At 36.8% G+C, this 18,638-nt stretch overlaps 1 protein-coding gene across 10 annotated transcripts in view; it reads left to right on the top strand.

Moving 5' to 3' along the window:
* The window catches only part of KANSL1L (KAT8 regulatory NSL complex subunit 1 like), a 150,416-nt gene that overhangs the window by 61,505 nt on the left and 70,273 nt on the right, over window positions 1-18,638 (top strand). For 8 of the 10 annotated variants that reach the window (XM_045806636.2, XM_045806633.2, XM_045806634.2 and 5 more), the window contains one exon: window positions 16,473-16,677. The exons of 1 other annotated variant lie outside the window; for it this stretch is intronic. In XM_045806636.2, the coding sequence (XP_045662592.2) occupies window positions 16,473-16,677 (205 nt within the window). The remainder of the gene's footprint in view (window positions 1-16,472; window positions 16,678-18,638) is intronic. One more of the 10 variants, XM_045806632.2, reaches the window with a different exon arrangement.

Raw genomic sequence — 18,638 nt, 5'->3', positions numbered from 1 at the left:
ATAAAAGCAAAGATTTCAAAACAGCCTAAAATGTATCTTTTTATCACATGACTCTTATGTTTTGCTTTGGATATAATCATTTTATGTTAGTTCAAATCAGGAGACTTAGTGAATAGAGAAAATTACTTTATTCAACATGTCTTAGTAACTTTAAAGCATAATTTAGAAGTTATTATGAAAGAGGAACTCAAACAGTAGGAGGAATGAGGATTCTACTAAAGTGCTAGAAACTTTCATATAAACCAGGAATTGTTTAATAAAATTTATTACATATTGCCTTTCTTGGATGATACTGAAGTTAATTCAGTTTTTCTTTGATAACTCAGGCTCGTGACTGTGGCCATATCCTTATATACTATGGAGATTAATAGCTGTATATATGTAAAAGAATTTACTTAATAGTAAATACCTCCTGAGTAACCTAAGTGTGCCAGACATTGGATTGGGCTGTGGGGATACATGCTGAACTAAAACACATGTGGTCTCTGTACTTAAGGTATAGAGTCTGGGTGGGGAAAAATGACATCAACCGAATAATCACAGAAATAAATGCCTAATTTTAAATCCTCATCAAGTGCTATGAGAAAACTCATTGTTAAGAATATCCCTTTGGGTGGCACCTGGGTGGCGCAGTCAGTTAAGTGTCCGACTTTTGGTTTCATCTCAGATTGTGATCTCCAAGTCCTGATCTCGGCGTCATGAGATCAAGCCCCACGTTGGGCTCTGTAGTTCAGAGCAGAGTTGGCCTGAGACTCTCTCCTTCTCCCTTTTCCCGCCGCCCTCCCGCCCATTCTCTCTCTCAAATAAAAAAGTAAATCTTAAAAAAAAAAAAAAAAAAAAAGGAGTGCCTGGGTGGCTCAGCTAATTGAATGTCTAATTCTTTTTTTTTTTTTTTTTTTAAAGATTTTTTTAATTTATTCGACAGAGATAGAGACAGCCAGCGAGAGAGGGAACACAAGCAGGGGGAGTGGGAAAGGAAGAAGCAGGCTCATAGCGGAGGAGCCTGATGTGGGGCTCGATCCCATAACGCCAGGATCACGCCCTGAGCCGAAGGCAGACGCTTAACCGCTGTGCCACCCAGGCGCCCCTGAATGTCTAACTCTTGATTTCACTTCAGGTCATGGTCTCAGGTCATGGGATCGAGCCCTGTGTAGGGAGGGCTCCACCCCCAGTGTGGAGTCTATTTGAGATCCTCTCCCTCTCCTCTCCCGCTCATACATATGCTCGCACGTGCTCACTCTCAAATAAAATAAACATTAAAAAAACCACAATATCCCTTTGAGGGGTGCCTGGGTGGCTCAGTGTGTAAAGCATCCAATTCTTGATTTTGGCTCAGCTCATGATTTTAGGGTCATGAGATCGAGCCCCATGTCAGGCTCTGCACTCTGCATGGAGCCTGCTTGAGATTCTCCCTCTCCGCTGCCGCCACCCATCCCTGTTGGCAAGCACTCTCTTTCTCTCTCTCTCTCTCTAAAAAAAAAAAAGAATAAAAAAGATAAAAATATTAAAAATTAAAAATATCCCTTTGGAATCAGACAGATTTGAGATCAATCCCAACTCTGACATTTGGTAGCATTGTATTCTTGGCAGCTTTCTAAATTATAGTTCAAACAAGAACAGTCTGCTTCCTGGATTGTTGTGAGGATTAAATGAAATAACAAGTATGACATTATTTTTGCTTTGTTTTGTTTTTTTTATTATCTGTCTTCCTGGATGAGAATATGAGCTCCATGAGAGCAGGAACTTTTTTAGTCTGACTTATAACTGCTCTTTTCCTAGCATCTAGATCAGTGAGTGTCACATCATGGGCATGAATTAGATATTTGTTGAATGAAGGAAATGTCTTTTAAGATTTCTTGCAGGTGATCAGATTCCATAAAAAATATTTTGTATTCATTTGTCTTTTCTCCCCCATAGATTGATATTTTCATTATTGCTCTCATGGCTATCTCCTGCAGTTCTGCTTCATCTCATCTAATTTAATGATGGACTAGAAAATCAGATAACCAAAGTGGTAGAAATATTTGTACTATAAAAAGAGACATTTTCTAGTAAGAAAGAAGGCCTCTCCTAACAATAACAGGAGTGAACTTTTGTGTATGAACAGTGACGTTTTTGGGTTATTTGAAAGGCTTTTGTGATTTCATCCATATTCTGTATAGTTGGGGTTGCCAGATAAGTAATCTCATAGGTGGAGTATTACAGTTCTTCTAATAAAGCGTACGTATTCTGGCTTTATATCACATTGTATCATAATTTTTGTGTATAATTAGGTTAGAAGAAATTTGGTTTGAATTTTTAAAAGTTGGCCACCTGTTCTTTATATTAATTTTAGGGGATCACATAGAGCTTATTGTTTGATATAATTTAAAAAATGTATTCAAGGTCATTTTTATAATATCCGAATGAACTGTTCTCTCACAGTGTCTAAAGTAAATTCACCTGGTTAATTATTTTCCAGGCTACCTGTTTGCCCACTTGTTATTCATTGACTCCCATCCCCCACCTCTTATTTAATGGCAGTATCTCCCAGAAGTTAGAATTGTTTTTTTAGCTTTATTAATCTTGGCAGCAGGGTCTAAGATGAGTCACCAGGAACTGAGCAACTGAAAAGATTGAGTCTTGGAACAAATGAAGCATTATATGTTATCATCGTAGATATATTAGTTTTTAGATCTTGTACTCTAAAATGAAGATAAAATGTTGTAAATGAATCCTTGCTTAACCCATGGGGTATTATCTCTGAGAAAGTGAATTTCTATTTGAAGTAATATGTAGATTTTTATTATTGTTGTTGTTTCTTTTTGCCTTAATGAGACCCAGAACATGAAATGAAATTAAATTCAAGTGAATCATTGCCATGCCATTTATTTCCACTAATGATAATTATCTCTTGAAATACAACCATTCTTTCTAATTGGGTATCATAATTGAAAAACTGTGGTTAAACTGGCAAACTGATTACACAGAAAGTAATTCTTTCATCCTTATAATATCTTCAGTAGTCACTTCTCAGAAGAAAACACTGTTAGCTGCATATTCTAGGCTGAACTTTTCAATATAATTTTGGGTTCGGTGGGAATGATTATTAATTATTATATTAGCTAGATGTGCGACATAAATAAGGAAATAAAATTTCCCAGCTGTGTTTTTAAAGTAATGCCAGTAGGAATTATTTTCTTTTGTAAAAACTGTTCTTTCCCCTTTGTACCTGTAAGTCTAAAACCTAATGTTAGAAGAAATGTTTAAATAGATTGTGATACGACCACAGGATGGAATATCATGTAAGCGTTAAAAAAATCATATGGTGATATGCTTCTTTTGGAATGTTAAGTGGAAAAATCAAGATACTAAAATTGTATAGTACCATTTCATAGAAAAAAGACTTGAAGGATATAAATCAAAATGTTAATGAAAACTGCATTTGTGATTAGATGATGGATTTAGAAAAATATGTTTTCTAACTATGTTCAAATTTTCTTTTAAAATGAAAAGTAGTAATTATAATCAGTAAAATAGAAAGTCTCCATTTCAAACTTTCTTTTTTTTTTTTTAATGTTTTTTTATTATGTTAGTCACCATACAGTACATCCCTGGTTTCTGATGTAAAGTTCGATGATTCATTAGTTGCGTATAACACCCAGTGCACCATGCAGTTCGTGCCCTCCTTGCTACACATCACCACCCTATCCCATTCCCCCACCCCCCTCCCCTCTGAAGCCCTCAGTTTATTTCTCAGAGTCCATAGTCTCTCATGCTTCATTCCCCCTTCTGATTACGCCCCTTTCTTTATCCCTTTCTTCCCCTACCAATCTTCCTAGTTCTTATGTTCCATAGATGAGAGAAATCATATAATAATTGTCTTTCTCTGCTTGACTTATTTCACTTAGCATTATCTCCTCCATTGCCGTCCATGTTGCAGCAAATGTTGAGAACTCGTTCTTTCTGATAGCTGAGTAATATTCCATTGTATATATGGACCACAACTTCTTAATCCAGTCATCTGTTGAAGGGCATCTCGGCTCCTTCCACAATTTAGCTATTGTGGACAATGCTGCTATGAACATTGGGGTGCATATGGCCCTTCTCTTCACTACGTCTATATCTTTGGGGTAAATACCCAGTAGTGCAATGGCTGGGTCATAGGGTAGCTCAATTTTTAACTTTTTAAGGGACCTCCACACTGTTTTCCAAAGTGGCTGTACCAACTTGCATTCCCACCAACAATATAGGAGGGATCCCCTTTCTCCACATCCTCTCCAGCAATTGTTGTTTCTTGCGTTGTCAATTTTTGCCATTCTAACTGGCGTAAGGTGGTATCTATGTGTGGTTTTGATTTGAATTTCCCTGATGGCTAATGATTTTGAACATTTTTTCATGTGTCTGTTAGCCATTTGTATGTCATCATTGGAAAAGTGTCTGTTCATATCTTCTGCCCATTTTTTGATTTGTTTATTTGTTTCTCGTGTATTGACTTTGAGAAGTTCTTTGAAGATCTTGGATACCAGTCTTTTATCTCTAGTGTCATTTGCAAATATCTTCTCCCATTCCGTGGGCTGCCTCTTAGTTTTTTTGACTGTTTCCTTGGCTGTGCAGAAGCTTTTTATCTTGATGAAGTCCCACAAGTTCATTTTATCTTTTGTTTCTCTTGCCTTTGGAGATGTGTCATGAAAAAGTTTGCTTTGGCCGATGTCGTAGAGGTTGCTGCCTATGCTCTCCTCTAGGATTTTGATGGATTCCTGTCTCACATCGAGGTCTTTCATCCCTTTGGAGTTTATCTTTGTGTATGGTGTGAGAGAGTGGTCAAGTTTCATTCTTTTGCATGTAGCTGTCCAATTTTCCCAGCACCATTTATTGAAGAGACTGTCTTTTTTCCACCGGATGTTTTTTCCTTCTTTATCAAAGGTTAGTTGCCCAAAGAGCCGAGGGTCCATTTCTGGGTTCTCTATTCTGTTCCATTGGTTTATGTGTCTGTTTTTGTGCCAGTACCATGCTGTCTTTGTGATCACAGCTTTGTAGTACAGCTCGAAATCCGGCATTGTGATGCCCCCAGCTTTGTTTTTCCTTTTCAACAGTTCCTTGGTGATTCGGGGCCTTTTCTGGTTCCATACAAATTTAAGGACTATTTTTTTTTTTTTTAAAGATTTTATTTTTTTTTTATTTAACACAGATAGAGACAGCCAGCGAGAGAGGGAACACAAGCAGGGGGAGTGGGAGAGGAAGAAGCAGGCTCATAGTGGAGGAGCCTGATGCAGGGCTCGATTCCATAACACCGGGATCACGCCCTGAGCCGAAGGCAGACGCTTAACCGCTGTGCCACCCAGGCGCCCCAAATTTAAGGACTATTTGTTCCAGCTCTTTGAAAAATGTCATCGGTATTTTGATCGGGATAGCATTGAAAGTGTAGATTGCTCTGGGTAGCATGGACATTTTAACTATGTTAATTCTTCCGATCCCTGAGCATGGAATATTTTTCCATCTTTTTGTGTCTTCTTCAATGTCTTGCATCCCAGGGATGAATCCCACTTGGTCATGATGGATAATCCTTTTAATGTACTGTTGGATTCTATTAGCCAGGATCTTGTTGAGGATTTTGGCATCCATATTCATCAGGGATATCGGTCTGTAATTCTCCTTTTTGATGGGGTCTTTGCCTGGTTTGGGGATCAAGGTAATATTGGCCTCATAGAATGAGTTTGGTAGCTTTCCTTCTGTTTCTATTTTTTGAAATAGCTTTAGGAGAATAGGTATTATTTCTTTTTTGAATGTTTGGTAGAGTTCCCCAGGAAAACTGTCCAGGCCTGGAGTTTTGTTTTTTGGAAGGTTGTTTATCACTGACTCAATCTCTTCATAATTAATTGACCTGTTTAAAAAATCAATTTCTTCCTGTTTCAGTCTTGGTAGTTTATAGGTTTCCAGGAAGTCCTCCATCTCTTCCAGATTGCTCAATTTATTGGCATAAAGCTGTTGATAAAAGTTTCTAATAATCCTTCCAATTTCATTGGTGTTGGTTGTGACCTCTCCTTTTTCATTCATAATTTTATTAAATTGGGTCCTTTCTCTATTCTTTTGGATCAGTCTTGCCAGTGGTCTGTCAATTTTATTAATTCTCTCAAAGAACCAGCTTCTAGTTCTGTTGATCTGCTCTACTGTACTCTTGGTTTCTAATTCATTGATTTCTGCTCTAATCTTGGTCAACTGCTTCCTCATGCGTGGATTAGGCCTGTCCCTCTGTTGCTGTTCCAGCTTCTTGAGGTGAGAATATAAAAACTGCATTTTAGATTTTTCTGTTCTTTTATGTGAGGCTTGGATGGCTATGTACTTCCCCCTTAGGACTGCCTTTGCAGTATCCCATAGGTTTTGGACCATTGTATTTTCATGCTCGTTGGTCTCCTTAAATTGTTTAAATTGATTTTTGATTTCCTGGTTTATCGAATCATTCCTGAGCAGGATGGTTCTTAGTCGCCAAGTGTTTGAGTTTCTTCCAAATTTTTCCTTGTGGTTGAGTTCCAATTTCAAAGCATTGTGGTCTGAGAATATGCAGGAAATAATTGCAGTCTTTTGGTATCTGTTGAGACCTGTTTTGTGACCCAGAACATGGTCTATTCTTGAGAATGTTCCATGGGCATTAGAATAGAATGAGTATTCTTTGGTTCTGGGGTGTAGTGTTCTCTATATATCTATGAGGTCCAACTCGTCGAGTATGGCATTCACAGCCCTGTTTCTTTGTCGATTTTCTGCATGGGTGCTCTGTCTATTTCTGATAGTGGAGTGTTGAGGTCCCCTACTATTAACGTATTTTGATCTATATGTCTCTTTATTCTGGTTTAGAGTTGGCTTGTGTATCTTGCTGCTCCCCTGTTGGGGTCATATATATTTATAATTGTCATATCCACTTGTTGGATACGTCCTTTAAGAATAATATAATGCCCTTCTGTGTCTCTAACTATAGTCTTTAGTTTAAAATCCAATCTGTCTGATGTGAGAATTGCTACCCCAGCAGCATATTTAAAGCTCTTTCAGAGAAAAACATACAGCTTTCTTTTGAGGTCCATTGGCATGAAAGATGGTATTCCATCGCTTTACTTTCAGTCTGAATGTATCTTTAGGTTCAAAATGAGTCTCTCGTGGATAGCAAATGGATGGATCATGTCTTTTTATCCAATCTGCAACCCTGTGGTGTTTTATGGGAGCATTTGGGCCATTTACATTCAGACTGATTATTGAGAGATATGATTTTAATGATGCCATCTTGCCAGTAAAGTCTTTGTTTCTATCGATTATGACTTTCTGTTCTGTATCACTCTTGGGGCCTTTTTACTTTGATAGAACCCCCCCTTATCTCCTGTAGGGCTGGTTTTGTGGTTACGAAATTGGTCAATGACTGGCAATTCTGGAAGGTCTTTATTTCTCCATCAATTCTGAATGACAGCCTTGCTGGATAAAGGATCCTTGGCTGCATGTTTTTCTCTGAAAGACCTTTAAAAATGCCCCCCCCCAACCCTTTCTCTCATTCCAGGTCTGTGTAGACAGGTCTGACGGAATTCTGATACCTTTGCCTTGGTACGTGAGAAATTTCTTTGCCCTGGCCGCTTTCAATACTGTATCCTTGGATCTAATATTTGCAAAATGCACTATGACGTGATGTGGCGTAGGTTTGTCGTGGTTGAGCTGGGAGGGGTCCTCTCTTCCTCTTGGACATGAATGTTCATTTTCTTTGCCAGATTCGCTCTCATTTCCGCCCTTAAAGATTCTGTATTCTCATTAACATTTTCGTTAATACTTTTTTCAAGTCTGCACATCATCTTGACCATTGTTACTCTGAATTCCATTTCTGATAATTTGGTTATATCCATATCCATTAGTTCTGTGGCAGAGGCCACAGACTCATCGTCTTTTTTTGCTGGGGGGGATTTCTCCTTTTCGTCATTCTGATGAGGAAAGGTTGTGGGGTTGTCCAGAGCCCAAATTATTGACCGGGACCCAGGCCATGCACCCTTGTTTTATAGGGATCTTAGGGATGTGGGCTTCTTGATTTTTCAGCCTGCCTTCTGGGGGAGGGGCCTGCCGCACCGATACTCAGGCAACCCTGTTTGGGTAGAGTCTCCGTGTCCCCTGCGAGTGGGATGAGGATGGGCACACTGTGAGCCGGTCTTTCCAGACTTTTGTTCTCTGGCGGCTTTCCCTGGCAGTTTGCTGTGCCTCTTCTGAGAGAGCAGCAGTGGCCGAATCTCAGCCTCTGTCTCAGAACAGAGGGATCGCAGACCGTTCTCCAGTGATGTTCTGGCCACTTTAACTATGTTTTTGTTGGTGCTGCTCAACCCTGCAGTGTCCCGGGATGTGCGCCCCACACCCGGCGTCCCAGCCCTCACTTCCAGAGCCAATGCGTCTCTGTCCTTTGTGTTTCTAACGCCGCCAGCCGCGCGCTCCCGGAGCTCCCGGTCTCAGTCTGGTTCCAGTGAGCACACCGGAGCTCCGTTTCAGACTGGTCGCATGCGTTCCCCAGCTCACGGTCTCAGTCTGCTGTATTGTGGGTGCCGGTCCACGAGTCCGCCCAGTCCCCCGTTTCCCGGCGCCCAAACGCGGCGCCTCCCTCCCCCTTCCGTTTATCTTCCGATATCTGTGCGTGGTTTCACGGCTCCCCGCTTCGTACCTCAATACTTAGCGCTGGAGATGTTCATTTGTAGAGATCCAGGTGTATCTTCCTGTGCCTCAGGCTGATTCAGTGGATGTTCAGGCTGGTCTGGTACCTATGCAAGTCGACTCAGGGGACCGGCTGAAAAAGGGGTCCCCTACTCCTCCGCCATCTTAACTCTAAAATTTCCATTTCAAACTTTCAAACAAATTACATGTGATTGAAAAACAGCTCAGAGATTATATTGAAGAATCTGAATTGTATCTCCCAAACAATAGATTAGCTAGAAATGTTTGACAACTTCAATGTCTCGAGTCTCAGCAAAATATAACCGCCATTATTGGCTTTCTAGTCTCTTTGCCTTAATGCTTTAAAAGGTATCACCTGAAGATCACCTGACTGGCTCAGTCGGGTAGGCATGCGACTCTTGATCTCACGATTGTGAGTTTGAGCCCCATGTTGCGTGTAAAGATGACTTAAAAACAAAAAGTACCATGTGAAGTTAAGAGCCAGAGATAAAAATAGCAGTAGCACTACAATAGTCTGTCTCTTTTTCTCTCTACCTTTTATTATAGAAAGCTTTGACATATAGAAAGTGTAGTAAAGTGAATTCACACAGTCCCAGGTTTAAGAATTCCGAAGATTTTTCGGGTACCTGGCTGGTTTAGTCGGTAGAGCATATGAGTCTTGATCTTGGGGATGTGAGTTCCAGTTCCACATTGAGGGTAGAGTTTACTTGGGAAAGAAAGAAAAAAAAGAAAAGAATCCCCAAGAGTTTCCTTCTTCATTTCAGCTATTTCCCTTCCTGACACGTTGTTTTCTGTGGACTTTTAAAAGCAAATTGTATTGATTGTTATTTTAACTTGTGAATACTTCTGTATATTTCTTTGATCAGCTTTTTTTTTTTAACATACCAACCTTGGTATTATCATCTGCTTATTATTTTTATATTATTAGCCATAATTTGTTGCTATCATGAAATTCTCTGTTCGTATTCAGGTTTTCCCACTTGTCTCAAAATTATCTTTTTATGATTAATAAAATATGGCTTAGGAGTCAGGATCCAAGCAAAATCCACATTATTACATTTGGTAATTATGTCTCATAAGTCTCTTACTCTGAAGTAGTCATTTAAAAATCTGTCAGAAGTCCCTAATACAGGGGCACCTGGTTGGCTGAATTGGTAGAGCATGTGACTTGATCTTGGGGTAAATTCAAGCTGCACATTGGGTGTAGAGATTACTTATAAATAAAATCTTAAAAAAATAAGTTCCTAATACAAAAAATAAAAAAAAAAGACTGACTTTCAGATGACATTTTTTGTCTAGAAAAATAGTACAAGCTTATTGTAGGAAAATTCGAAAATTCACAAAATACAAAAAGAAAGTAGAAATATTGCTCAGAGTATATTTCTTTTCTATCATATTTATGATATTTCTATCATATTTCCATAGTTGAGGTTTATTAGAAGCAGTTTTTGATCTTATTTTGGTATTATATCAAAGCTTTTTATACTTAAAATATTTCTTTTCCATTTTAAAGGCTGCATTAAGATATACCTTATTTTTTTAGAATAGGTATATACCTAATTACCATATTACATTGTACATTGTACTTGAACACATTTTCTTATTGCAAGAGTTAAAAAGACTTGTATTTTTTAGTAGGGGGTATAGTTCTACTTAATACCTAAGATAGGAGAAATGGTGTGGTAAAAGGTATGGTTTTTTCTGTACTGTATAATGCCTGTTATCTTGATCCGTTGGTCTTTTGAGAGAATTGTTTCACTTTTGACATTTGGAGGACGAGTAATGCCCATAGTGGACCATTTTAGTAAGTTTACATAAACCCTATTATATGTAATTTCTTTAAAATTGATTAATGCCATCCTAAATGTCATTGAGTTATCTATGTGATGTATTTATTTCTCCAAACACTATCAAGAGAAAACAAGATAGTAAATTCAACTATTAGCGGGGTATTTGACATCAGGGATATATGCTATAGATTGAATTCATCAAAGAACTCCAACTGATGAAAAGGAGAGACTTGAAATAGAGATTACCAATCATGCAAAAACAGTGATTTTTATGGATATATTAGTTTGCTAGGGTGGTTGTAGCAGATCACCACTGAGTGGCCTAAGATAATAGATACTTACTCTTTCACAGTTCTGTAGGCTAGAATTTAAAAATCAAGGTGTTAGGGCCATGTTCTCTATGAAGGTTCTAAGGAAAAATCATTTCTTGCCTTTTCCTAGCTTCTACTGGTTGCTGGCAGTCCTTGGCACTCCTTGGCTTGTAGCCCAGCTCTCCAGTCTCCACCTCTTTATCCACATGGCATTATTCCCTGGGTGCATCTCCTCTTTGTCTCTCTCTTTTTATAAGGACATCAGTGATTGGATTTAGAGTCTGCTCTAATCCTGTATGACCTCATTTTATCTAATTACATCTGCAAAGACTGTATTTCCAAATAAAGTCACATTGTGAGGTTCTTGGTGGATGTAAATTTTGTGAGGGCAGTATTCAACCCAGGACAGTGGTTGTGGGTATTTTCTACATGAGTGTATGGGGAACTGTTGGTTGGAGGTTGGGGGTTGGGGGGTATCATAATCGTTTTGAGAATGCACAAATTCTCCATTATTGATTTGTACTTTTTGTAAATTTTATTTTATTTATTTTTTAAGTAGGCTCCATTCCCAGCGTGGAGCCCAACGAGGGCTTGAACTCACAACCCTGAGATCGAGACCTGAGTTGGTATCAAGAAAGGGACGCTTAACCGACTTAGCCACCCAGGCACCCCTCTACTATTTTAAAAAGTGTATTTAATATGAGAATGGGTAAATATGGGAGAAATATTGAAAACTACTATCCTTAAACAGTATTTTAAAATTCTATGTTAAATATTTATTCTCTGCTGTTCTTGAGAATAAAAGATAAAAATAACCTCATGAAGTCTTTTTAATGCCTTTATGATTCTAGCATTCTGAATTTACAACTAGGCCCAAAAGTTTCTTATTTACTAAAAATATTTGAGCACAACATTATAAGGTCAGTGTAATATTCCAATTATTCCTGTCCTAAGAACATAATTTGGTTTAGGCAGAAGGTTATTAAATACTTGAGTAATTTACTATGAAAAATTCTAGACTTTCACTGGGTTTGTGGGGGGGGGGGGGGGAAGGAAAGAAAAGAATGATCAAAATTGGACTGTTTTTCCACATCCTCTACCATTAATACTGCCACCAAGAAAACACCAAAAAATAAGCTAATCAATACCCCCATTTACCCATATTTTTAGATTGTTTTATTTATTAATGTAAGTGCATAATGTTTACGGGAATTGATTTTGGTAGTGATTTACAGTAGAATAGTAAAAAATAGATGATTCACTTTTGGGACTTCGGTTCCTATAGTAATCAAAGTATAGGGATATACTGTAAAAAATTCACTTGAAGTTTTCCACTCATACTCTGTAGTGCTTCTTGTTATCATCCATAAATATCTTAACTGCCAGGATTTTCTAGGATTGTAATAAAAAACCAGTGATTTCAGAAAGTCATTGAATAACTTAGAGAAAGTAAATAATGTTAATAAAATGTGAACTCAGAACTTTTTGATTATTTTCTTAGAAGAAGCTCTCAGTTTTGCACTTTTTAGATTAGAAGCTATTTTTAGACTTGATTGATGCCCTTTTTACAAATCAGAACATCTTATAGTTCTTATCTGCTTATTCTAAATTTATGATGGACATACTTGTCTATATGATAAAATAAGATGCATCATATCTTACTACCAAAACTATCTTTTGTAAAACCAGAGTTAGAGATTTAGAATGAAATGCAAGGCCATGTTAACATATATCTTACCTTTCTAAAAGCTCTCTTGTAGCCTTCTGTTTAGAACCTCCTTTGGCTTTTCGGTTATTTAAAGTGTTCAATGTGTACTCATTCACTAAACCAATTTTATAGGTACAATGTTATACAGGCACTATACAAAGCACAGAGCTAGAATGATAAACCTGACAATATATATGTGTATATTTCTCTTTTCAAGAAATATTTGTTGAGCATCTGCTGTATACAAGGTACAATATCAGGAACTTCTTGATACAAGGGTGAACAAAACAGACACAGTCCCTGCACTATATACAGTGTAGAAAGTAAGACTTTGATTAATCAGATAATCATACAAATGAATGCAAAATTATCACTATGAAAAATGCTACGAAGGAGAGATGAACAGCGCTATCAAAGCTCAAAAGGGGATTTGACCTAGTCTTTGGAGAGACAAAACAAGGGCTGAAAGACTTCTCTAAGAAACTGACTTTTGAATTGAGAGCCAAATGATGATTGGAAATTATGTAGTTGAAGGAGGATGTGAGAAAGTTCTGTAAAGGAGAGATAACATATAATAGGTCTTGTACTGTAGAGAGTGTGAGTTACTTGAAAGGAGGTGGTGTGGCTAGAACACAGGGAGCAAGGAGTGCGATGCAAGATAAGGCAGGAGAGCGATGGCAGGTGCCAGGCTGGTCAGGACCTTTTAAACTTGAAGTCTTTTTCTTCAGAGCAATGGGAAGGCTTTGAGAGATGGTAAGCAGTATAGGGATGGTAGGAAAGGGCATGAAAGGATAAGATTTGTTTTCCCAAAAGACTGGTAATAGAAGGGACTGAAGGGGAAAAGTGTGGATGAGGGAGACTGGTTAGCGGCTATTGGAGTATTCCTGGACAAAAAAGCTTGGATTAGGGAGTGACAGTGGAAATGGAGAAAGGTGTAAACCAACCCTCACCGCTCCTCTCTCCTCAATTTAATTCATTTTAAAGCCGATTATGCTATGTTCCTATACCACACAAAGGATCTATCCTTTGAGGGATTTTTATTATTCTCTGAGCAAAAGTTTCCAATTGGAAATCTAAAGAAGTATAATTTGTTGCCTCTCCTGGCAACTATCCCACTAGCCTACTATCCCACTTGTAAGCTTGCAATTTCAAAAGTGCAGTGATAGTTATATAGTGGTACTTACTGATATTTGATAATAGGACAGTACTTGATGGTGGCATTGCATCCTCAGTTTCTGGGGTTGCCAGGATGTACCTACAACTCGATGTGAACACTAAACCTTCTCTTAGTGAAATGTTATTTTCTCTCCTGAGTTTTATCCTCCTCCTCTTCCTATTATTATTACAGCTTTTTTTTTTTTGAGAATGTATGTGATGATGGTGTCTTATATTGGTTTATCAATGATATATTTGTTTTAAGTTCTCATTTTCCTTAATGCTCAATTACTAGATAGTCTGTTATCTCCTGAGGAAAAAGCTTTAGGTTATAGAGTTACATGAGCAGAGTTATTGTCTTCCAGATTCCCTCATTTTTCTGTTGTTCTGCTTTTCATTGAAATGATTGATTTACTCTCTAGTGTAAAACACTGTGGAAAATAAGTGAATTTATCAGTGATTTATAATAACTCTTTACAATAATCTCATCAATCATTTATAAAAGTGGTTTATGTACCGAATGAGCTTTGGTGAGAATAATGTGCTTTACACATTGACTAGTTATGAAATAAACAGATTTCACATCTTTGAATTTCAGTACGTTTCACCATTTATTTGAGGATAAATTTTGATGACATTTTGCAAGGATCCTTAATAGCTAGATAGTGTTTGTTAGAAGCCATGAAGGAAGAATTGTCTGCAGCTGGGAACATATTTAAGGTGTAAAAAAAAAAACAAAAACTTTTTTTCCCCAATGATAATGTGTCGATCACTTTAGAAGCTTGAAAATGCAACATTCGGTGAACAAATGGCACATTTTCTATTTATCTTTAACCCAACCTATAAGCCTCTAACCAGTTCAAAAGCTGTGTCCTGTCGGTCAATAAAGAGATGGCTGACCTTCTTTAGGGCCAACTCTTCTGTGGGGGGAAGGGGATAAGGGCTCATTAACAACTAAAGAATTACAAATGGAGGGCAGAGTTAACTGTGCTTCCGAGTTAACTCCTGGCATAAAAAAAGCTCTTCATTTTCTCTAGATGCTGTGGAAACAATGTCTCTTTTAAGGAACCAGTATATCTGCCTAAAGGTGTTTCTAAATTGCCAGGAGAACCTCTTTGTGCTGGATCTACTCCTACCTTCCTGGATTCTAGCATCCTGACTCAACTTCTTGTATCAACCACCTTCTGAAACCTGTCCTTTACCTGACCTAACCTGACTTCTCTGCCAACCACCTGCCCTACCCAGTGCCTAATTTGATATTGTCTATCATCTGTCCTGCTCACCCTTGACATGATAGCCCAACTCCATGGCTGTTTCTCAGGAGCAGTCTTTTACTTAGCACTGATATACTTGTTACAGAAAATAACATCCAGGATGTGAGATTGGATCTGTTAATTTGAGAGTAGTGTTATATCTTAAACCTTTCTCAGATCTTTAGAATGCTTACTAACTGGGACTTAAGACATTTTTGACTAGGGCTCTCTGAAGACTAAAATTAAGATTTTAGGGGCTCCTGGGTGGCTCAGTTGGTTAAGCATCTCTGACTTTGGCTCAGGTCATGATCTCAGGATTCTGGGATCCAGCCAGATCAGGCAGGCTCCCTGCTCAGTGGGGAGTCTGCTTCTCCCTCTGCCTCTGTCTGTCCCCTGCCCCCCCTCCCCGCTTCTGCTCTCTCTCTCTGAAATAAATAAATCTTAAAAAAAATAAAGTTAAGATTTTAAAAGTGAAATAGTTATTATCACCTCTTTTTACTTATACTGGTCTGGCCAGTAGTACATACTCAAGTATTTGTTGAATGTATTAGAGTCACCAAATTCCATATTTAATTCTCTTTGGTGTCACCAACAAAAGCCATTCAGGTGCCTTTATTTCTTATTACTATGTAAAAACACTCTTAAATTACTTTATCCACAAGCTAGCAGAATATTTTATAGTAGCCATAAATATGATTCAAAAGTAATGATACTGCTATAGAAAAAACAGATCTTATATTTACTATTAAACACCAATTCTACTTAAGTCAAATAACGTATTTAGAACTTAGGTGTTGATTAGCAGTACGACGTATGGCAGATTCACTTATTGATACTAAAATACTAAGTCTGTATATAAATGAGGTTGAAATCGGTACATTGTAGTGCCCGAAAAACTTAATTATTTTATGTATAATATACTGGTATACGTGAAATGAAATTTATGTGGCACTGAGCATTAACTTCCTCCTGATATTTTGATTTTTAAAAAAATATTTAAATATGTTTAAAAATTAAGAATGTTGATGACATTAGTGTGCTTATTTTTATGTGTAGTTTGTGTAATCTATTTCATTATTTTATAGTTGAGGCTTCTATATCATCAGAAGTTTAAAAAAATTCCTAAAACCTGGTAGGATTGCATCTTTGTTTCAAAATTCACTGAAATGGTATGTAGTGTTTATTTCGGAGCAACTAATGATACAGTATGGGATTTTAGCCTTTTGTAAACCTAAACCTTATATAGTTTCACCCATATGCAAAAAGAATATGATATAACAGCACTGAACAACATGCATGAATTATTGATTTACAGTGAACATGTACATTGTACCAGTGAACTCATGTGAACATTTCTAACCTATCAGGTATTTGTTTTACAGGAGAAAATAGAAGTAGAAATTATTTTTACAACCTGAATATGTAAATTCCCATTAATACCAATTCTTTTGCCAATTGTTACCATAAAATTGGCTAAAATTAATACTCTTCTGTCATAATAGATCAAGGCAATTTACATTTAGTTTTCTTTGTCTTTTTTGTTTGTTTTGTTTTATTCTCTCCATTCCCCAATTATTTCATGGCATTTCAGTGCTTCAGAGAATTTAGATGAGCTCTCTTCCTCCAGTAGCTGGTTACTTAACCAGAAGCACAGTAAGAAAAGGAGAAAAGACAGGACAAGATTGAAATCTCCATCCTTGACTATCATGAGTACAGCTGCTCGAACAAGGCCACTTCAGAGTTTCCACAAACGAAAACTCTACCGATTGAGCCCTACTTTTTATTGGACTCCGCAGGTAAGGCTGCCTATGGGAAAACGTGAACAAAGATTTTGTCATCAGCGTATTTCACATATAAGAGGATATGGATTGTACATGATTATTTAGAATAATTACATCTAGAAAGTTTTAATATATAGTTTATAAATGACATAAGTATTAATATATAAGTGGAATTTAATAAATTTTTTAACATGATAGTGTATTAAACTCATCTCCATTTTTTTAAATGCATTTTAATGCTTAAACTAATTTGAAGGAAAATTACATATCATGGTGATTTTTAAATTTTACTGGTAAGGGTAATGAGGAAAACACAAGTGTACTACGTATTTGTCCTCTGTCTTTTTCTAGTGAAGAAAAAAGTAAAAATCTGCATAGCTTCCACTTATTTTGTAGGAAATGGCATCACTCTCCTTTTTAGGTTTGGTATTTGCATGCCATTTCCTTTGTCTGGAATATAAGCAATGCAATTTTATATATCCGTGCTTATACTTTTTTTACAATTAAAATGTACTTCATTAAAACTACATTTTTAAAAAGCATATTTTTCATATGTTAGCAGAATGTTAAATGTACATCTTTCAATACATATCTAAAACTGTGATAAAGGTCAAGATAAGTTACCTCTAGTTTTTGTTATACGACGTGCTTTTTGAAAAGTTTTTTAATAAGAAAATATTTTTATTTAAAGTTTTTATATACAAAATCATATTTCGTTTAATGTTTTAAAGATGCTATAAGCCATAGATAAATAATATTTTTGAAATTGAGTCTATAATTTCATAATAATACATAGAATTGTTTTATTTAAAATATTGACCATATGAATATGCCATAATATTCTGACTGGAAGGAATTTGCTTGAATAATTTAGGGGATTTGTTAGGTGTTACTGGAATACTCTATATGCCCTGAGATTGTAAATATCAGCCTTTGTTCAGCAAACGAAGGAAGAAACGAGTGTGAGATTATTGTTACTAGCAGACCATGTACTTTATCATATTCTAGTCATTATGCTAAGCATTTTCAGTACATTATTATTATCTCAAAATATAACTATGAGATGTTGTTGATCCCCCCTTTAGATGCAGAAATTGAGGTGCAGAGAGATTAAATAACTTGCCCAAGATCACACAGCTAGTAAGCAAAATGTCTGATTCCAAAGCCCATGTTCTTACCCATTGTATTGATAATGACAAAAATAAACCAAATCTTTTTTGTTTTTGAAATCAGTTAAGACAGTATATTTTGGGGTTGGGGTAGGGGCTTATCTGGTTAGAAGTATTAAATGCATCATAAAATAAGGGCTTTGAAAGATTTATAGACTTTTGAAAGGTTATGGGAGAGTTAGAGAAAGAATTTTAAGTAAACAGGAATAGGATTAAAAAAGTGATGGAAAATAACAGATGTCCCCACCCCCAATTTATCCTCCAAATTGCCAGGATATTTAGTTGCCAGTTATTTACCTTTCTAACCTTAATAAATGTCCTTTCTCTTAGGAAGCCTTCCTTAACATCCCCACTATGGAATATTAATATAACACCTTGTTATAAAAATAACCCATTATTTTGTAATAATCATTTGTTTTTCTGTTTTCTCATTACAAGTTCTTAGAGAACAGGGACTATGTATTTCTGAACCTACAGAGCTTTGAACAGTAACTGTCCCAATAATATATGCTCAGTAAGTGATTGTTTGATGTATGAAAGAATTAATGTAGTGGACACAGGAAGATATTTAAAAGGTAATGGAGAGTGAGAACTTACAAGTGTGTGTGTGTATGTGTCCTCAATTCACTTTGTGAAAAGGTCTATAACAGTAAATAATGTCTAATAGAATTTTCTTGTAATGATGGAAATGTTCCATGTATACCTGTGCTGTCCAATATGGTAGTAACTAAATACATGTAGCTATTCAGCACATGAAATGTGGTTAGTGCAACTGAGGGTCTGAACTTTCTGTTTTATTAATTTTGA

This window comes from Ursus americanus, chromosome 1, assembly GCF_024610735.1.
Source record: "Ursus americanus isolate L20-20 chromosome 1, mUrsAme1.1.p, whole genome shotgun sequence".
Taxonomy (NCBI): domain Eukaryota; kingdom Metazoa; phylum Chordata; class Mammalia; order Carnivora; family Ursidae; genus Ursus; species Ursus americanus.
This window is presented reverse-complemented; position numbering and strand designations above follow the sequence as displayed.